We start from the raw sequence: 22700 nt of genomic DNA on the forward strand, positions 1-22700 counted from the left end.
CAGAATGGAAGAAAATATAACTGTTATGGATAAGATGAATGCTGACTAACAGCAATAACTAATCACTTATTGTCTATGTTATCATTCTCTCTCTCTCTCTCTCTCTCTCTCTCTCTCTCTGTCTCTCTGCCTCTCTCTCTCTCTCTCGCTCACACACACACACACACACACACACACACACACACACGCACACACACACGCACAGAGCCATATCCTCCACATGCTCATTTCCTTTTCTCTCACCCTTTCAGAACACCCCCTCCCTCTCCTAACTCTTATTCAGACCTTCCACAACATCTCTCTCACTTTTCCCCTCCACTCTCACTCTGTTTTTCTCTTTCTGCTCTCATTCCGCGCTTACATGCTCACTGTCCCGAAACATGAAAGGCGTAAAGCCCTATGGGAATTTCTACCAGGCTGTGAGTGTCATCCACATCTGTGACTTCCACAGAGGACATCAGCATCAACAGCAGTAGCATCTTCTGTCTAGACATGTACTAACTATCCATACTGCTTCATTCGTCATGTTCTATCTTTTGGCAGATCTATCCAATTTTATATCCATCCATGGTGGGGCTCCAGCCATCTCTTAAAGTTTCACCTGTTCTCATTGTGATATTTATGGTGAACAGAACTTAAACTCTGAGAACTACTGGTTTCTGCTCCTTTTTGCCCTGGATCTGAGGAGTTTCTAAACTGATACAGCTTCAAAATGTTTTCCTTCTACTGCACTTTATGTCTGATTGCACGACTGGAGGACAGTCACAAAGAATACAGATTTACACTGAGAAAGAAGCCTCTAGCACACCAGTTCTGAAGGGTTATATATGTAAGTATACAGACATGCAAACAGAGGTTTGTTTTTTCTTTCAAGTGTTGGTCGGTATGTACAAAATGGTTAAGATAAAAGGGTGAGTACTGTAAAAAGGTTTTATTCTGCATTAAAGTGCTCTAATTCATCTATTCTAGAACCCACCAGCTTTGCAATATATCCAACCTTAATCTTGATGTAAATAGTATTGAATTCTATATGCCATGCAGGAATCTGTGTATGGGCATGTATATTTAATAAAGATTAAGCTTAAAGAAAGGAAGAAGGGAAGAGAGTGATCCATAAGGTTAAAATGTGTGTAGATTTTGTGTTGCTACTGGAAATCAGGGACACTGCTTTGTCTTGGTTCAACAACTTGTACCTTAAGACTGAAAACTAAATCTTACCCCTGAAGCAAAATAAATAAATTAATTAATTAATTAATTAAATTAAATTAAATTAAATTAAATTAAATTAAATTAAATTAAATTAAATTAAATTGAATTAAATTAAATTAAATTAAAATTGGAAATGAAAAGAAGGTTTTATCATTTTTAAATATTTAAAATAAAGTAATTGTTCATTAAATTGAATATTTAATATTGAAGATTCTGCACTATTTCTAGGTCCCTATTTAAATGTAAGCAAATTTGTGATATTGACCATGTTAATTGCTTTATACAAAAGGTCAGATTTTCCTCATGAATAATCTCTTCTATTGAAGCACATGTTCAGACAACACTCCGTTGGATTTTATCTAAAATGGATCATAAGATTTTGTACAAACTTATGGAGTCCATGCCAGCACGAGTGCACACTGTCATTAAAGAAAAGAAAAAAAAGGGGGACATACCTAAGATTCTACTTTTCACTTAAGCTGTTGTCAATAATGTAATTTATAATGAAAATTGTATTAATTATAAAAGGATGCAAAATATAAGCATTTTCACTAGTGGTTTCAGACTTTTGGACCCCACTGTGGATATAATGTTAGGAACTACAATATACATCTATATTAGGAAATCAGAACATACTTGTAAATCTTGTTCTGACTCCAAATCCCTTGTCTCATACTTTTTTACAATAATTTTACAATAAATTATTATACATTTCCATGGCCTATAACAGCTTTATAACATTATTAGCTATTATCTTATTACACTGGAGCTTTAACAGTTGAAGAAAGGATTTTTTGTATGAAGGAATACGTACATTGCTACACTAGTTCTGACTCAACAGGAAAACAAAAAAATTATTGCACACCATCTTACCAGACTTTAAAAATGACAGTTGATTTATTCAGTTTTAGAAAGGCAGATAATTAAGAAATAGGAATCTTCAGAGATGTTACTGGATCACAAGGTATGGATCTCATCTGTTGTCTTATGATTACACTGCTTGAGGAAATCTGTTTCTTTGACCTGTAGGGAGATAATAGTCTGGTTCCAGAAGTGTAAGGACCATTCCAGCTTCAGTGTGACGATGCCTCCCTTCTATTAGCCCCTTCTATTCCTCTGGAGCACATTGACCTAAACAAGTTCTTTAATAATAAAGGAATCACAAAACATTCCCCTCACCCTCACCTACATTCCCCTCACCTACCCTGAATTGTTCTTCTATTGGAGTGTTACTTCAACAAGGCTAGTGCCTTTCTTTCATGGAAACAGCTGGGGTTCATTCGACTAACCACATCTTCGGCATTAGCAAGAATCCTTTTCTTGTCCTTTTCATTGAATACTGAGGACTCAGTGTACGGACTGTGAAATGTCATATCCCCCTGCCTCTGGTTCTGCCTCACTAGAGTTAAAAAGTGCATGCAACATTAATCACATATCTGATGATGCTGGATGGCTTAGCAAATGCCCTACCCATGTTCCAGTTCTTTCTCAGTGAGGTCTTTTGTGACATGCTCCTCAGGTATATAATAGTTTATAGAGATTATATCGTGGTTTACTCATCCAGCCTGTGGAAGCATGTAAGTCATGTGAGAGCCATGTTGGCAAGACTGCAGTTATAGAGAAATGCAACAATAATGCACTGCATGAGGCAGGGGTTCATTCAACTCCACACCTACACTTATACACAATACACTTATGTCCTGGTTTCCTTGCCAAACCCACAATAACCCAGATATGCTACCTTATCCTTCTATCAGCTCACATTACTACTGTATGTACCAACCAGCAGCAGTCCTCTGTTGTCCTTGTGGACCTTGTCTCTGACCAAGGTATGCAGTATACCTCATAGGTGTAGAAGGCTTTTATGGAGCATCCGGGCATAAATGTCAATTTAACCTCTGACCACCACTGTAAGTCCTGCAGAAGATCATTGGTGTGGAGCAGGGGACTGTTGTATCTCCCCTGAATATACCCAGAACTCCCTAGTCCACTAGTCCATTCGGCTATAGGTCACTTGCCAAACACAGACTCCCAAGCTTATGAGTCCCTGCTCGTCTTCTGATGGGCTCTGCAGTAGTGAAACAAACACCATCATACCATCTCTGTCTACAAGCCTTTAAACCAACAAAGCAGAGTGAATTACATGGTCATCTGTTTTTCAAGTGCTTATTTCAGTGATTTCCATGGCAGGTTTCCAGGCATGCTGTCTCTTGTCTTTCAAAAGTAATTGGTCACCAGTTTCCATAGAAACAAAAAGCTATTGTGACTTACACACTGTTTCCTTGGCCTATGAACACACTGATTCATGTGTGCTCTGTCTAATGAAAGGAAAACAACAGACTGGTACACTACCGAAAATTTGCAGATTCTATAAGGTGTATCAAATGAGTCTATCATAATTAGCTCACTCACCTTATAGACAGGTGACAAATTGAAGGAAAAAACTGTGTCTCTATTATGCTGTTGGGACAATTTACTGCCATGATTTGGTTTCCACTTGCCCCCTTATTGCTAATCACTGCAGTTATTCTGGCTGATCAACTTTATCCTATGATAAAACATTTCTACCCTAATGTGAGTGGTCTGTGTAAATGTCCCTGAATGACAATGTTCCAGTCCACAGGGCATGAGGGACTATGAAAATGTTGTGAATCATATGCTATGGCCTTTGCAGTACAGTACCAGAGCCTTGTAGCATCCGTGCCAGGGTGCATCCAAACTGTTCTGGTGGCTCATGATGACCCAACACGTTACTTATATACAGTAGACTAAGACTTTTTTTCCTTTGTCACATGTCAAATGTACATGCACATTAATCTTTTATTTTATTAGATGTACCCTGTTTCATTACTACTGAATTGTCAGTACAGGGAAAATAGTTTTGTAAAATAACTGTGTGAACTTAACCTGGTTGACCAATTGAAATTGATATAGGATTTCCAGAAAGGGTAAATGTCTCCCTCTGCTGGTTGAAAACACAAACACACACACACACACACACAAACACACACACACACACACACACACACACACACACACACACACACACACACACACACACAGGGCTGTAACACAATTCCATCTGTATCTGTTTAGTGCTGAAAATATGTCTTCGTATTCTGATTTAAAATTGGAGTGGGTGTGTTCTGTACCAGAATTTTTTTTAAATATTATTATTATTTTTAGCCTTTTTTTGTTAACCTTACCACTATGTCAGGACCAGAAAGCCTGTGAAACTTTCTGATACACTTTCTTTGTGATGTGAGTAAATAAGCAAGCTAATTATGTTTCAAAACAACGTCTTTCCCAAAACAGTTATTTAGGCTACAGTTGACAACAATAGCCATCTAATAATAATATATCAGATTTACTTCAGTTTTAGTGATTGTTATATTTCAGAAAGATCAGAAAAATTCACTAGACAAGTTATCAGAATCTACTATAAAATTGGGAAGCATTCACAGTGCCGTTGTGAGTCAAACTGGGATGGATAGTTTAAGCTGCATATCATTATAATACGTATATGACTTTCTGAGAACAAGAATGATCATTTACATTCACGGCATTCTGCAAAGCAACTTACATTGAACTCATTTATACACCTGGGCTGTTTAGGTTTAAGAGCCTTGCTCAGTGGCAGCTCAGGTCCAGCAGTGGCAGCTTGGCTGTCCTGGGATTTAAACTTACGATGTTCCAATCAGTAGTCCAATGTCTCAATGTGAATAACGTGTTTGTATTCAGTTACACCCCTAATTTACAATTTTTGATCCATGTGAGGAATTTTCATTGACATAATTTTTAACATAGCTGATTAATGCTACTGTATGCCTATACTTAAACCTAAGTCTAACCTCTGTAACCAATAGGAAACCATTTGGCTCTTTTATGTTTTTAAGTAGAAGATGCAGGTTTTACAAAATATATATATTCAGATCCTTGGAGGGACTTATATATTTCAAGCAATTTCTCTTTTTTATACCAATGTTTGCCAGCCTTATATGGAATTATCTTTGTAACCAGAAGATGAACTGATTAGATTTGGAATTGATATGCCAGGGTCAAGGTAACAGCAAGGTCAAATGTCTGAAATCGTTTTTATTCAACAGCCTTCTTCCTGTTTGAAGTATATTTTAAGGGTATTTTAGGCATACAAGTGAATAACAAGAAGGACTAGCCTGTTGCCGTCGACTTCTACAGGCTGAAACTGTGGTTATGTAACGTTAACCTGATATACATTTGGTCTAGTACAGTGTATTGTCCTGAAGATACAACAAAACTGTCCCCTTAAAGATAAAAACTTTCAGTGATTTTGATTACTATCTTTTTCCTCCAGAAAACCAAACACTTCATGAGCTGCTACTAGGGACATACTGACAAGCGAACCATGGACAGAAGTCAAATGGACAACTCCACTATCAGTTACAACACTTCAGATAGCCACCTGGTCACACATAGCCTGTGGGAGATCATCACTATTGCTACGGTCTCAGCTATAGTAAGCCTGATCACAATAATTGGAAATGTTCTAGTGATGCTGTCCTTCAAGGTAAATAGCCAACTGAAAACTGTTAACAACTACTATCTACTAAGCCTGGCTTTTGCTGACCTTATCATTGGTATGTTTTCCATGAATTTATACACTTCCTATATACTCATGGGCTATTGGTCACTAGGTAGCCTTGCATGTGACCTCTGGTTGGCTATGGACTATGTGGTTAGCAATGCCTCAGTTATGAACCTGCTAGTAATTAGCTTTGATCGTTACTTCTCCATTACAAGACCGCTGACCTATAGAGCTAAGCGAACGCCAAAGCGTGCTGGGATCATGATTGGACTGGCTTGGCTGGTGTCCTTCATCCTGTGGGCACCTCCAATTCTGTGCTGGCAGTATTTTGTAGGCAAAAGAATAGTACCTGAGAGACAGTGTCAAATCCAGTTCTTCTCAGAGCCAGTGATAACTTTTGGGACAGCAATTGCTGCATTTTATATTCCAGTTTCTGTCATGACCATCTTGTACTGTCGGATTTATAAAGAGACAGAAAGGCGCACTAAAGACCTGGCAGAACTCCAGGAAGTCAACCATTCTACAGACTCTGACATTAAAAATCAGCCTCAGATGCCCACAATTAGGTCCTGCTTCAGTACCACGCCCAGAAGGCAAAACCAGGTATCCTGGGCGTCCTCCAGCCGTAACAACACTTCTAAATCTGCTACCACCTTCAGTGACGAGTGGTCTAAAGCTGACCACCTTACCACTTTTGCCAGCTATGCATGTTCTGAAGAAGAGGAATGTGCTCCTGGAGTCCTGGTGGTCTACAGGAATCATACATGCAGGGAGAACAAAACAGTCCTGTCCAATAATGGTGAGGAAGAGAATTTGTTCCTATCACCAGGTAAAACCAACTCTGAGTCCATGAGCATGCAGTCCATAGCCTTGTCCTCTAAACCTAACAACCCAATGCTGAAGAGCCAGATAACCAAGCGCAAGAGGATGGTTTTGATCAAAGAAAGAAAGGCAGCACAGACTCTTAGCGCTATTCTGCTGGCCTTCATCCTCACATGGACACCTTACAACATCATGGTGCTTATCTCCACCTTCTGTTCAGATTGCATACCTCTGTCTCTATGGCACCTGGGCTACTGGCTATGCTATGTCAATAGCACTGTCAACCCAATGTGCTATGCTCTCTGTAACAAAACCTTTCAAAAGACCTTCCGGATGCTCCTCCTCTGCCAGTGGAAGAAGAGACTGGAGGATAAACTTTTTTAGCAAAGACAAAACCCTCTGTTAGACAGTAAGTTCTCATGACCAAATTTGAACAAAATAATAATTAGAATCTAAAAGAATGTACAGATGAGACTAGGGATGTCACGATACCAAAAATCTAGTAGTCGGTACCGATACCACCAAAAGTACACGATACTCGATATCAAAGTCGATACCACGGTGTGGTATAAAAAATAAAATTAAAAAAATTTAAAAACTCTCCTGGAGGACATCCTCCTCTGGATCTCTGGCTGATACTGGCAAAGAGAGGCAGAGGGGGAGAGAGAGGGGGAGAGAGAGGGGGGAAGGTATTTTAGTTATCAAACACTGTCTGACAATGAGTCTCCGGAGGTGCACTCCTAAACGCGCGCACACACACACAGACGCTCACGCACGCACACACACACCCAGACACGCGCGCACGCGCACACACACACACACACACACACACCCCTTATACTCTGAATGCAAGCATTAGTTTAAATTCACTGATATGGTGGCAGGCCAAAAATATTTAATAAAGCATATCATGTGAATATTTATTAGTGACATTCAGCTACATTTAGCTGATAGGACACGGGCTGAATGGCGATGTATGGTGACCCATTAGGAGGTAGTTTATAACATCGCAATGCGTTAGCATCGTTAACAAATAACTGGCTATGGCTAACATTACATGGAGCATAATGTTAGCTGGTTTCACGGCTACAATGCCAGCTGCCTCAAACAAATATAATATAGGACCGTCTTTCTGGTGTTTCGCCAAATTCCAGGTGTTTCCTCGCTTTGTTTGAAATGAATGATAGCATCGGTTGCACACCGGAAACCGATGCTAGCTTTCCTCACAACGATTCGGGGCGGAGCTAAACTTGTTAAGCTAAGCTAAACTTCTGTATTTTTTCCCGTGTGCTTGTAGACATTCCTCCTCTTCTTCACCACTTGTGGACCGACTAAAACACTTGTGCGTATTTGGTGCCCCATCAGGTCCGGAAGAATTGCAACCCCGGTACTTATGGTACCTTCGTTACAATGGGTATCAATGGAACTGCAGAAAAACAAGTACCATCACGTTTTAAGAATGTTGGTACCGACTTGGTACCGAAGTACCGGTTTTCGTGACATACCTAGATGAGACAGTATCGGTATAAGGTAGTATGTAATTTAACCATAGATTTTCAGCACAACTACATCTAAAATGACTTGTTTGTCGATTGTTCCACATAAGATAAATATGTGCGTTTCACAAATGTATGATCTGATGTAATGGCCAATGATGTGTAATTGACATTCTTATTTTTATGCTTAATATAGTCTTAGAGGCTATTACTATTTTGGAAATTACACTTTAATCTGAACATTAAAAAAATGCTTGATCAAGATTTTACATGCTCATCAAATGCCTTTTCCATTCATAAGAGAAGAAACAAATAAGAGCTACAAGCTCAAACAAAGTTTTAAGGGACAAATAATAAAAAATAATTTAAAAAAAACAAACAATAACAAAAAAGACTACAGCAAACAGGAGCTATGTTCACTTAAGGAGACTTTGATGCTCAAGTTAATATTTTTGTGTAATGTTTTTGTAATTCCATCTTTTTTTTAAATTAAACTGATTAGTCAATCCATAAACTGCACCCCTTTTTGCTGTTTTGTTGGTAAGATTAACAACCTCCCTATTTGTGTTAATGTATTATCACATACTGTATATCATGTAAAGATTTTTTAAGGGATATTTGGGTTTATCAATTAAACAGTGATATCACAATATTTCATTACATATTATTAAAATTACAAGTGACAATGGAGGTAATAAACAATCAGTCAGCTGTATTATTATTATTATTATTATTATTATTATTAATTATTTGTGCCCTCTATGCAAACCTCTTTGTATGTATAGTTTGCATAAATATAGATCTACTTCAAAACTTTGCTACTCCCTATACAATTATACTAATTTGATCTTTATAAAAGAACCTCAAAATTGGTCTTCTAATAAATTCTTTCTAAGAACCAGTCCTTTTCAGTTACCTGAGTTTTTATCAAATGCTCAAGAGAATATTTATCATGACTTTCCTGAAGATCAACTCTCCCACAGTCTGAATGCTAATTTTTATCATATGATCAAGAGAAAATTTATCTTCTGTTGATCAGCCCTCCAACATTCTGTATGCTATTATTTTAATCAAATGATCAAAGAGAAAACTTTACATGAATTTGTACAGATCAGCCCTCCCACACACTGAATGCTATGCAATAAGCTCAGAGCTCATCCCTTTTGCAATCTGCAGAACGCACAATTTTGACCATATCTGAAGGCTTTACCATCATCCAGGCATATTTGCACAGGTGTTCCTTGTTGCAGTCCTTTTGCCAATAGATGACGTTTCGGCGGTTGAGGTTGGCACCAGCACAAGCGTCATACCACCACCCCCCACCTGCAACTCCCTGGAACTCTAGCTTGGCACAGTTCTGGAAATAGTTATCATTGTCACGATCCTTGGTGGTAAACTTCTGGTTATCGTGGAGGTAGTTTTCTGGGTCCAGAGTGAGAGCATCGACAGCAGTGCCATGGTACAAGCCCAGACGCAGCCTATACTGTGCATCTTCTCCTTCCACCAGTGCTGGGTCATATTCACCTGCTTTGGTTATGGCATCTTTGTCCACTAGCTTGATGCCCAGCTTGTAGCGAATGGGTCCACTGGTGAGTTGGTGGACGTACTCATTGCCTAACCAATGGTTGCCAGTCAAGGTTCCAAAGCCCAACTTATATTCCTCCCAGGAGCGGTCAAAGTCCACACTGCTGTTGACTGTGATGTGCTGGATCACAGTCCAGCCACCTTCCTGCATGGCACAGTAGGCTACGATGGGTGAGACTCTGGGCTTGATTATGTAGACACCATCCCGTGCCTGACCTCCAGAACTTTCCCACAGGTCATAACAGTCCCTGGGTAACCCTAGTACAGAAAGATTCAGATGACAATTCTATGAAAACTCAGTACTCAGTTTCTAGATAAAACTGCCTTATCAAACAAGTCATGGATTATTTGTTTTGAATATTGGGCTGTATTGTTTGGGACATGGGAAATTTCAGAGCCTGATAAATAGGTATAGAGAAATCAGGGTCGGATTAAGTAATTTTTAAGCCCCAAGCCATAAAAAAATTTAGGCCTTTTAAGATGACAATTTTATACATGCTATATGAAAATGATGGAACTTACACTAAAAATATATATTGAATAGGCCACTATGAAGCAAAACAATAGCATACCTCCACTAAAACCAAAAACAAAGAATGAGTAAGCACGCAGCTTGTATAGGACTATAACCCGAAAATGACAACTGCTCTCATCAATGCTTGTTAGTTCCAGAAAGCAGACTATTAAAAATGTAAATCACCACTATAGCATGCATTTTGTAATTATTGTAGTGTTTATAGCTGGAAAAGATGGTCATACCAGGATCAGCAGTGGCAAACCACACCTGATAGTCTACTAAACAGGTGGAATAAGGTGTGGCTCCTGCTTGATTGGAATAAAACCTGCACCCACACCAGCCCTTTGCGGATAAGATTGGATACCTCTGGCCTATACAGTTAATCTGGCCGTGACAATACGAAGAGGTTCAGTCCATGGTTGGTAACAGTTCATTCTTTTTGTGAGCTGATTTTGTCTCTAATGTCAAGAGCTTGGACATGTAACTTAGAAGAATCTGATTATATTCTGTGAGAACTGTGACCTCTGTTCTTATTTCAAAAGTTAGTGTGTACAACCCACACAAAACAAATTAGACATTTCATTGCTATTTCATAATAAACATCGCTGAAAAATGTCAATTGTATAGGTACATTTTTAAGGTTAACAGATTTGGATTATGGATTAATATATAGCCATAATAGAGCTGTGGATGTTTAAAATGGTAAAACTCAAAAAAGTATTATAGGGCATGGGTTCTAAAAATGGCAACACAGAGAAAGTGTTTTCCTACAGTTTCCTTAAATATAATTAAAAGTGTAGTAATTTATAAAGATAAACAAACAAACAAGTAAATGTCGATAACCGCACGCATGGTTTTTACCTTTATGTCCTACGTTCTGAATGAATTTTTGCTCTTCTGGAGAAAGAAGATGGATGTTTTCAGCTTGCTGCTGTGCAGCTAGTACTCCAGCTGAAATGGCAATGCTCAAGAAAGCCATCACTTTACCCTCGAAAAGCATCGTTCTTTACTAGTATGAGAACAATAGAAAGATTAATAACCATAGCATGAAAGTCCATTTAACTAGATTTCACTCTGAGTTTGTAATGCACTTCAAGTGAGGAAAATTTCAGTAGTAGTCTGTATACAATGTAATATACATCTATTATAAGCTATATATTCTCATTTGTAACTAGGGGAACAGGGATATTTTTAGTAAAAAAAAATCCACATACTCACCTTCACCATATATCACGTTTGCCACAGACAACTTACAACACACACAACCCTTACTCTTAGACAGATAGCTGAAATGAAAGAAAGTTCCAATCTGAATCTCAGAGTCCACACTGACTCTGTCACAGGCCACACACCCTGGCCCTATCAGCATTGGACTTCAGCCTCTTTTTCATGTAACACTGGAACACACCAACGATTAAAGACTTTAGGCCTATCTGTGTCATCTGGAACAGGACCAGACTGTACCGTTTTTAAGAATATTTTATGTCTGTTACTCTGTAATAACTTCTCCCATAACTTTTATTTCAATAAAAGTAGGAAATTGCATAATTTAGGCAGTATAATATTAACCCATTCTTTACCAATATTCAATATAAAGTATTAGGCTTATCTCTGTTTGGATTTGGATCACTAACTAGAGTGATCTAAAGGATATAAATCAGGGATCTGTATACTTTTTAATCTCACAGCTCACATGCTCCTTTACTGTATAGGGGTTATGTTTGAGTCATATCAGCTACAAAATATTTCACAGTCAGTGAGACAAATGTCACAACAGATTGATCTATGTTGTTTTATTGTCAACATGGTAGTGTATACAGTGGTTACAAGCTCTTAAAAGCACCCATAAAAAAACACCACATATATATTTATTACACTAATCTAATCTGTTCTTATCAGCAAGTGCCTCAGAGTTGGCAGATAACCAAAATCAGCAGGGCCTTCCCTGACAGATTATCCCTTATAGACCCTCTTACTTTCACTAGTGATATATTTAGCCTTCACCCATTCAACTTCCACAGTGGTCAGCCAAGGCTGTTGCTTTTTAGAGACCCCGATATCTAATCTAGCATTCTAAAGCTATTTAATAGCATTCAGACCAAATAAGTACAATACATGAAATAAGCTAGAAGATAAAATGTTGCCCTCACTTCATGCTAATAAAATTATATTATTATTTAAAATATGTAACATTAATAAAACTTTGACTTAAATATATTTTTTACTTATTTTCTCAGAATCAATAAATAAATAAACACTCAATAAATACTATCACAAGAGAAAATGTATCAAGAGAAGGTATTCACAAACCCAATTAATATAAACACACTGACCTAAAGCACCGTTAATGTTAATAGTTTCAAACATATTTCTCATATATCAAAGCTTGTGGCGCACAACTGGTGATACTACAGTAATTTAGCAAAGGACTGAAATGGGAAAATCAAAATGAAACAAAGGCATGAGTAACATGTCTTCTTGTTCACATACATGCTATCTCCTACGCGGACCACTGCCTCTGTGTCCCTTGTGAGTTCCTGATTTACCTTGGCTCTTAGGTGGGGCAAAGAACTTGGTCATGAGCTCAGACACATCTGGAAGCTCAGGGCTGGGATTGAGCACATTCATTGACTGTTCCATTTCCTAATAAATAAATAAATACATAAATAAATAAAAGATACAGTAGTCCAGTAGAGTTCACTACCAGAAACATATTAAAACATAATACTAATTTTGTCCAATTACATTTCTCAAACAGCATGCATGTGTCATTGTTCACTATGCCAATCACATACTTAATATTGTACTATTTAAGTCAGTATCAGATGTTAAGGAACGTTAATCATGTATACATACATAACCAATTGAATGAATGAAAAATTATAATGATCATTATTATCTAAAGAGAAAGATGTTTTTGGGGATGGAATGGCCATTCATAGCTGATTAAGGGCATGAGGATATATTGTTTGTTATTTCCCTTTCTGTGTAACACAGATGTTTGGTAAAGATTTAACACTCCAATCCAGGTTTCAACTATTTTAAAGTACTTTTATAAGGAAAAAACTAGACAAGACTGACCCTTCTCATCCCTGGGTCATTCATGTTGATAAGCTTTGGGAGAAGAAGAATGATCAAAAGGGGAAGCACCATCATGAGAACCTGAGGAATGTGGAGAAAACAAGTGAGCCATCCTATCATTTGTCAATTGATTACTATTAAGGTAGTTAAACTGTCATTCAGACTGATGCCATGTCAATGGAAGAGTAAGGGGAAAAGTCATTACCCTTGTTACCAATCACCTAAAAGATAACTAAGGCAACTCTGACCTAAGGTTGGAACTATTTAGAGATACAGCTGGTTTCTGACCTAATGTAGTAGATGGTGTGAATGCAGGCCTGCACATATAGGTGTTGTGTGCTGAGTCCATGCAAGTTTGTAGTAATGTAAACTAAGAGGATTAGTTTAAGTATTATTTAGCTGAAAAGATGTAATCTCTGATAAATCTCTCATTTCCAAATATATCTACACAAGGGCTTTTAAATTGTGATCTTAAGGTAGACCGGCTTCCTATGTGGACTACAGACTCCAGTATTTCAGTGTAAGTAGCTTTCTCTCTTATCTGCATCCTAACAGGTAAATACGTAATAACAACAAGCTTACCATAGGGTTCATGAAGAAATCAGACCAAACCCATGTGTCTCGTTTTGTAAAGTATGAATGCTGTCCTGTACATCTCATCTGAATAGGGTAAGGCAACTGCACTACCTCAGATGGCTTGATGTAATTGACCCTTCTGGCACTATAGATAAGTAAAAGCATAGGAGAATTATAGCATATTATACCGTAATGCAGGCATACTTCCAGACTCAAAAGAATTACGCATACTTGCTCACCGAACACTGAAAATAACCTTGTATCTATTTTAGCTTTCTTTACTGTAGGCTAAGATACAATAATAATAGAATAGTCTTTATCAAGAGTGTTAGAGCATAAGTACGAAACAGTGAGAAAATGACTTTCAACGCATTTTGAAAGACATTATTAGAATGCTTCTGATATTGTTTTGTCCGAGTTTTGTAAATGTGAAAAGAAATATTCTGAACTCACACATTAATCAGTACACATGTTTGTATTAGCACTGTATAAACAGCTACAATATACTATACTGTAAAACTAGTATATTATAACAAATTGATATCGGGCTCTGTTACAAAATGAGTAATACATTATGATGTGTTAGGTAAACCTAGTATACTTGGGTATGTGTTAGGTCATGTTTTTGAGGTTAGGGACTGTACTACACTCAATTACACGAGTCATACAAGTAGAGAGAGCAGGTTCAGTTGATCTAACAACCATGACACATTCAAAGTCACTGAGCTAAAAATGTTTCCCCATTCTGATGATTGATATGAATATTACATGAAGTTTTTGACCTGTACCTGCATCATTTCATGCATTACAGTGCTTCCATATATTTGGCAGTTTGTATAATTGCATGAATGTGCAGGTGGCCTTTTTAAAGAGGAAGGTATGTGTAATAAAAGCAAGTTATTCCATACATAACACAATCCTTTGTGTCTGTTACCCAACTTCTGACTAGAACTTCTTCTTTTTCTCTGCACTATATGGCCAAAAGTTTGTGGACACCTGACCATCACACCCATATGTGCTTTTTGAACATCCCATTCCAGATGTAGTCCCCTATTCACTGTTATAACAACCCCCACTCTTCTGGGAAGGCTTTCCAATAGCTGTTGGAGTGTAGCTGGGAGGATTTGCATATTCAGCCACAACAGCATTAGTGGTCAGACACTGATGTCGTGTGAGGAGGCCTGGGGTGCAGTCAGCGTTCCAGTTCATCCCAAAGCTGTTCAGTGGGGCTCTGTGCAGGACACTCGAGTTCTTCCACTCCAAACTTGGCAAACCATATCTTCATTAACCTCGCTTTGTGCATAGGGGCATTGTTATGCTGGAAAAGATTTGGGTCCCTTAGTTCCACTGAAGGGAATTTGTAATGCTACAGCATACAAAGACTTAATACAACCTTGTGGTTTAAGGAGGGTCCACATATGGTTTTGATGGTCAGGTGTTTACAAATATTTGGCCATATAGTGTATGCACATTGTTTGTTTGTTGTGCCAAGACCAGAGACTTCTTTCTATAAGAAATCAGTTATAATCTATGGTGACCAGAGTTGGGTATAACGCATTACAACGTATTCTAAATACTTTCCGATAACGCAGTAATGCAGTACATTTAAATTTATGTAATTTGATTACAGTTACTGATGTCAATAAAATTATGTTACTTGTGTTACAAATTTTTTGTTAAGAAAACAATATTAAGTAAAATGCATTTTTAAAATAATTCACGTTTTGTGCGGCTGAAAGGGGTGTAACCTGGCCTGGGCATTGTAGACCCGAAGATTTTTTCTTTAGCCTCAAATAATTATCCACTTGGAGCGGTTTGTTACTACATAACTGATTGTCAGTAAAAGATGGCGGTGTTGTAAATTTAAATCTTCGAGACCAGATTTAATTTTAAATCTTCGAGGCGAGACCAATCAAACAGGGTTTACAGGAAAATATGTGGTACAAGTAAAGATAAAACTGAAACAATAACATCCTCTCATGCTAAGCAGGGAAACAAGGTGTGTATATATATATGAGTTCCATTTTACATGAACATGGTATGAGAAGGAGAAGGAAAGATTATGTACTTTGCATGGCACTGTAGCAGCTAAACCCATTCCATGCTAACTTAGTTGTGCTTCCACTTGACTAGTGACACCAAACTAGCCTAGTTAGAAAAGTGTTATATTTTATCGGACTGGTAGTCCTACAAACAGTGACAACACCCGAGGCAAGTTTTATGATAAATCCAACTTTTTCTGATCATGTCATACATTGATGTGTGCTAAAATTACTGAAAGAACTGTGAGTTTCACACAAGTAACTTGAAAGTAAAGTAATTAGTAATCTGATTACTTTTTCCATGGAGTAATCAGTAATGCAATAAAATTAGAATTTTAAAGTAGGAATTAGTAATCTGCAGTGGATTACTTTTTTATTTGAGTAACTTACCCAACACTGATTGTGACAAACCTGTTCTATTCTATACCATTCTATTACAAATGTCAATCTTCTTTCTTCACCTAACACGTTTTGATATACAAATGATCATGACAATGCAATTAATATGCAAAGTAATCTCTGACCCCATCTGGTGGCTTCTAGCGACATTTTAAAAAATAAATAAATAAATTTCGCGTGCATTATACTACTTTGCCCCGAAAAGGGCTGACAACACTACGTCAGTTTGGTTGGTGCACAGTGCACAATCACTACAGTGTGACAAATCTAGCAACTGCACTGGACACTTACAAAATCCCATTCTAAAGATAAAAAGGAAAGAATGAGAAGGTATCAACATTTCGTATAGTATTCTTTATGTTACAAGAGGCATACCGCATTTTGCCTGCTGCAGTAATGTCAACTCTGACAGGCTCGAATCTGTACACCGGAGACGCAACGTGGACCACATAAGATCCGGACGGCACATCATTTACTGTGAAACTGCCATCAAGTCTAGTGGGACAAAGTAATGTTAAAAACATACGGCATGATAGTTGGTGCATGGGTATTGTAGCTGTTCCCCAACTCAAATAAGTTATAAAACCTGACGAAGCCAACATGCTCCTCTCCATCCAGCAGCACGTGAGCGAGCGGAGTCCACTCCTCAGTTCTCACGCCGTACACGAGCGCGCGGCCCTCAATGCGGAATTTCTCGCCACTTTCCGCTACTGCGTTAAAGCGCGTGCATAACCCCAACAACAAAACCGTCAGAACTACACGGTCACAATATTTAAAAAGCATCTTGACAAAAAAAAATATTTATATATATTCCTGTAAACGTTCATGAACATTTCATTTTACACTCGGTCTGTGTCGCGCTTGTAAGTTTTTTTTTTGCTGACTATGTAAATCTAAATTAAACTTTTGACTTCGGCCCACGCCTACGTGATGACGTAGAAACAACGCGTCGACCCCTGAGTTTAAAGTCCCAAATATAACAGTAATAATTTATGCGGCAGTCGTTGTCCTTTAATTGTAAAACAAATTTCACGGACTTCCCTCAGTATACAAATATTTTATGAACATAAAACAGATAGTTAAATATTAAGCTATTCAGATGTGTATAGCAATATTGTGGCAATTTATTGGAGCCCTAGAGCTTTTAATTCCTATAAATAAGGCCCATGTCGACATTATTTTGTAAGCGTACTAGTTTGGGGTTATTGAGCCTTGGATTAAAGTGGTTCAGTTTAAGTGACTAGTCAAATAGGTAATAACTGTAAGATCTCAATGAGAAATACAATAGCACTGATAATGGTGCATTGTGATATCCTTTAACCAACATAATAATAATAATAATAATAATAATAATAATAATAATAATAATAATAAATCATGGACCCCACTTTGAGAACCACGTATGTAAGATAGGGTGAATTCAGGTGAATTGGGACATCAGGTAAATTGCGACAGTTAAACATAGCAGCATTTATTTTCTAGTCTGATAAGTGAAAATCAGAACTTTTGTTACTAAACCCTTGCAGTGAAAGTCCCTGATACAAATAACTTAATTTATGTGACATCATAAAACAGGTGTGTGGTCAGCATCAAACAAGAAGCTATGGTAGGAAAATGGACATTTGATTGGCTATTTCTTTTCCATAAGGTTACAAAATTGTCATGACTAATATATTCTACATATTTATGATGCATAAATACATAAGATGCACTACTGTAACAAAATCATAAGGTTAGTCAAAATCATGCACAGATGTTTTTAATTGAATCATTTACAAGAGCATGGTTCAGGTGAACTGGGAGAGTCTTAAAATACAATAAGTGATGAGATTAAAATGAAGGGATATAAGGGATGCACGAAACACCCCATAACTACAGTTTGATGTGTTGATGGATTTCATGTGTATGTAATGGTGCTTTTATGAAACATCTTAATAAGCTTAGCTTTAAATTGGTGTACTGTGTTCAAATAGTGTGTTCAGATTGAGGATGATGTTTATTTGTTTAAGTCCTGTTACACTGTTGCTGCAAGTAATAAATTATAAAATGTCACTTACATTTTAGTGGTGGTTTTCTACTATGATTATTACTTCACACTGAACTTTAGAAAACACTGGTGATGTATTTGGAAAATATTGAAGATTTTCTAAACCATGCTATTGCTGTTATTGCTATAATACATGAATTTATTATTATTATTGTTATTATTATTATTATTATTATTATTGTCATATATAATAATTGTTGTTGTTATTATTATTAATAATAATAACAATAACAATAATAATTTTACTTTTTTCAGTTTTTCTTAGTTTACTGTGTTTATAAAATATTACAATATGTTGATGATGAATTTGGAGATTTAAAAAAATCCTTTTACTGAAATGTGATTTATTGATGCCATTAATAAGTATGCTTCAAATAAATAATGTTTTAAATATGCAATTGTGGATGAAAGTAGAGGCCTAAATCGATGTATATGTTTTCTTCGAATTCACCAAACATATCATTAAAAATGGGTTTCAGTCAGTTTTAACAAAAGGGTAATCCATGCTTCTTTAGAATATGATTGTGATGAGGAGGAGGGAGGGGCCAGGGTGTGAGGAGGCACACCTGGCACTGAGTTGAATAATCAGTGGAGAGAGTGATAAAGGCGTGGCTGGAAGTGCCTGCCTCCTCCTTGCACATCTTTGGAAGTTTGTTACATTGGTGCTGAAGCCCGGGAAGGAGGAGCCGAAGCCATCCACCAGGAGGTCCAGTGGCAGCGCCCAGTGTCATGGGGGATCACGTCCCTGCTGGCTGAGGACCCGATGACAGCATGTCTGGGGACCCCATTTTTCTCTTTTTTTTCTCTCCTCTCTATCCTTCTTGCTCTGTCTCTCCTGCACGCTCCTTCTCTCTCCCCTCTTACTCCCCTTGTCTCTCCTTTTACACCCAGGATGCTGGGCCAGCCGGCCGAAAGAACATAGCCGAAAGGGCAGCAACGCTCCTCCCGAAGGGGGGAGTAGGCCGAAATCTAGCCACGGAGGAGTGCTACAAGGAGGAGGGAGGGGCCAGGCTGTGAGGGTGCACGCTTGGCACTGAGTTGTATAATCAGTGGAGAGAGCGATAAAGGATCGCCAGAGGAGTAGCGCGAGACCCACATCACACATTTGTGTTTGAGCTATTTGGGTGAGTCTGTTGTGTTTGAGCTCTGTTCATTTTTATTATTTATGTTTATGTTCAGCCAGTTCCTGTCTGCTCCTTGCCTGTCCTTGAAGTTTGCTACATTGGTGCCGAAAGCCAGGAAGGAGAGTGTGAGGAGGAGGGAGGTCCAGTGGGCCAGGCCAGGTTGGGCCAGGCCAGGCCAGGCTGTGAGGGCACATGCCTGGCACCGAGTTGTCTAATGAGAGGGAGAGAGACGCACATGTGCATTGTTTAAATTATGTTTGTGTGTTTGTTAGGTTTGAGATCGGTTTATTATTAAACTTTACGTTTATGTTCAGTCAGTTCCCACCTCTTCCTTGCCCATTTTTGGAAGTTTGTTACATTGGTGCCAAAACCCAGGAGGGAGGAGGGGCGCACTGTCTGAGAGCCCTCACGACTGTGGGAGGATTGTGGTGCCGAGAAAGTGTGGTGCTGGATGCACGCCTAGCACTGGGTTGTCTAATCAGTATGTACAATAAGAAAATTCAAAAAGTGGTCAAAAATATCTGAATTCACCCTAAAGTTATACAAAAGTTTGTGGGTAGTGTTTAACATTCAGCAAATATTGAATAAGGTTAGAAAAGGCTTCAGGATAGAACTGTAGGGCAAACCTACATCATCTGCAGTTTAAAGAAACAAACAAACTAGCTGGTGCATTATGGAAGCTCTAAGAGGCCATGCAACTAAAGAACAAAGAACTGCACCAAACAAAAAACTTTTTAAAACTTTGTTAAAAAAGAAATGATCAGGCTGCAGGCATTTATGGACTCTTTTCAAACATTTAAAAATAATTATATCAGGAACTTAATATTAAGAGACCATGAAATGATAAGGTTCTATTAGGGTAAATGTCATAGGCCGGGCTAGGCTCCAGTGTTTTCCCCATTCCCGTTTGTTCCACGGTTTTCTTTGTGTTTCTGATGTTTGTCTTTCCCTCTCATTTCTGTGTGTGTTTATCTCTGGGCATTGCGTTTCACTTCATGCCTGTTCCTGATTAAGTGAACAAACCTGGTTTCCATCTCCTCATCAGACGCCAGTGTATTTAAACACTGGTTCTCCCTCACACCACGGACCTGAGTTCAAGTCCCGGCCTCGACAAACACACCGAGCCATACACCTTCCCTACACATACCACTACCCTTCAATAAAACCTGTGTAACCGTCAGTCATAGTGGCTGCCCTTACAAAAAATCCTGCAGGAATATTATTCAGCTACAGAATTTTCAGTTCATTTTCCTGTAATAATACCTGCAGGAATTCTCTGGAGGAAAAAAGTCATATGCAGCAAATATATCCTCCAGGAATTATGTCCTGCAGGTCTATTTAAAACACACAATTCCTGTGCTATTGACCTGCACACCAAGGCAAATTCAAGTACTTGGTCATGCCTTTCAGTCTCAACAGCTCCCCAGCAATGTTCCAGACCCTGGTTAATGATGTCCTCAGAGACAACCTGAACCACTTTGTTTTTGTGTACTTGGAGAACAGACGATGTCTTGATCTTTTCTTGCACTCCAGCTGAGCACACTCTCCATGTCCTTCAGGTCCTGCAATGACTGCTAGAGAACTGCCTGTTTATGAAAGCAGTGAAGTGCAAGTTCACCAAATGGCCCAGGCCCACCACCCTGAAGCAGCTACAATGGCCTGGGGTTTGCTAACCTTTGCCACCACTTCATCAGGGATTACAGCCAGGTTGCAGCACTCCTCACCAGGCTCACCTCCACTCCCTTTGTGTGGACCCCTGAAGCAGATCATGCCTTCACTAAACCCAAAAAGTTGTTCACCTTAACCCCAATGTTAATTCAGCCTGATCCCTCTCAACAGTTCTTAGTGGAGGTAGACGCCTCAGACTCGGGAGTGGATGTGGTCCTGTCCCATCGTGCAGCCCCAGACTAGAAACTGCACACGTGCCCCTGGTCCCACATTGCCCTGGACTTTGTCATCAGTCTTCCACCCTAACAACGTAATACCACCATCTTTAACATCATAGACTGCTTTTCAAGGCAGTGCATTTTGTGGCTCTCCCCCCAAGCTTCCCACAGCCTGAGAGACTGCAGAACTCCTGTGGACCACAGTTTGTATCTCGGGTATGGAAGTCATTTTGTAATGCTCTTGGTGCCACTGCAAGTCTGTCCTCAGGGTTTTACCCCCAGACCAATGGTAAGGCGGACCAGAACAATCAGAAGATGGAAGTGGCTCTTTGATGTATCATTGCCAGCAACCCCTCAACCTGGATCTCCCAGCTACCCTGGATCGAGTACTCCCTGTCCAGCCATGCTACCGGTATGTCCCCGTCTGAGTGTTCTCTGGGTTATCAGCCTCATTCCACATCCAGGAGAACAACATCGCAGTTCCCTCTGTGTTAGCCCAAAATTGCAGTTGCCACAAGATATGGAGAGAGGCCTGTTCTGCCCTTTTCCGCTCCGCTGACTGCAACCGTTGCGTGGCTGACAGCCATCGGACTCCTTCACCCAACTACCTGCCAGGTCAGAAAGTGTGCCTCTCAACCAAAGATATCCTGCTCATTACTAACTCCAAGAAACTCTTTCCTTTCTATATAGTCCCCTTCACCATCAAGAGCATTATTTTTTTATATATATATATATATATATATATATATAATATATAATCCCTCTGCTGTCAGACTCTCCAGATACATACAAATCCTCCCTTCCTTCCATGTTTCCCAACTAAAGCTGGTCCAAATCAGCTCTCTGCCAGCATTCATCTCCCCTCTGGCTCAGTTTGAGTCCCAGCCTTGCCAGAGACACAAAGCCACATTTTCATTCCACCTTGATCCCCCTCCCTCGTGGTGCACATACAAAGCGCCTGACTCTTACATCGCAGACTCGAGCTCGAGTTCTGCCCTCGAAAATGCACCGAGCCATGCTACCTTCCCCACACATACCAATCCGCACTATCCTTCAATAAAACCTGTTTAACCTCATGTCTGTGTTCTGCTTCTGGGTCCAAAGTTCTCATTGGTTATAACAGATAAAAACAAGTTAGTGATTATTTACATGCCACTGAATTTATCTGAGAAGATTTACACCAAAATACTGCTTATCTGCTTGGGAACTGTTGAGGATCTGGATTTCATGGAAGAAAACATTAACAAATTTAAATCACAGATTTTTTCACATAATAATGACAGGGGTGACACAGGAGGTGCACAAAGTTGTCAAAGGTGCCACCACACAGCTCCAGGTTCCCTGGTGTAATTA

General features: G+C 38.8%; 4 protein-coding genes across 4 annotated transcripts in view; 2 read left to right on the forward strand and 2 right to left on the reverse strand.

The window, feature by feature from the left end:
• Positions 1-5608: 5608 nt before the first annotated feature.
• On the forward strand, positions 5609-6979 carry chrm5a (cholinergic receptor, muscarinic 5a). Its single transcript, XM_053633850.1, has one exon. It carries the CDS (start codon positions 5609-5611, stop codon positions 6977-6979), a length of 1371 nt encoding a protein of 456 aa, XP_053489825.1.
• Positions 6980-7458: 479 nt separating this feature from the next.
• zgc:194887 (uncharacterized protein LOC571819 homolog) lies at positions 7459-11470 on the reverse strand. Its single transcript, XM_053633628.1, has 3 exons — positions 11411-11470; positions 11054-11201; positions 7459-9933 (listed from the first exon to the last, which is right to left on the reverse strand). Exons 2-3 carry the CDS (start codon positions 11190-11192, stop codon positions 9239-9241), a joined length of 834 nt encoding a protein of 277 aa, XP_053489603.1. The 5' UTR covers positions 11193-11201; positions 11411-11470; the 3' UTR covers positions 7459-9238.
• A 1204-nt stretch (positions 11471-12674) lies between these two features.
• On the reverse strand, positions 12675-17152 carry LOC128613069 (ER membrane protein complex subunit 7-like). Its single transcript, XM_053633629.1, has 5 exons — positions 16877-17152; positions 16666-16785; positions 13856-13994; positions 13274-13354; positions 12675-12835 (listed from the first exon to the last, which is right to left on the reverse strand). The coding sequence occupies exons 1-5, from the start codon at positions 17071-17073 to the stop codon at positions 12686-12688; spliced, it is 687 nt and encodes a 228-aa protein (XP_053489604.1). The 5' UTR covers positions 17074-17152; the 3' UTR covers positions 12675-12685.
• A 2289-nt stretch (positions 17153-19441) lies between these two features.
• The window catches only part of acp7 (acid phosphatase 7, tartrate resistant (putative)), a 72509-nt gene continuing 69250 nt past the window's right edge, over positions 19442-22700 (forward strand). The window contains exon 1 of the mRNA XM_053632079.1: positions 19442-19461. The gene's annotated coding sequence lies outside the window, so the exon portion shown is untranslated. The remainder of the gene's footprint in view (positions 19462-22700) is intronic.

Source organism: Ictalurus furcatus, chromosome 9 (assembly GCF_023375685.1).
Source record: "Ictalurus furcatus strain D&B chromosome 9, Billie_1.0, whole genome shotgun sequence".
NCBI lineage: Eukaryota > Metazoa > Chordata > Actinopteri > Siluriformes > Ictaluridae > Ictalurus > Ictalurus furcatus.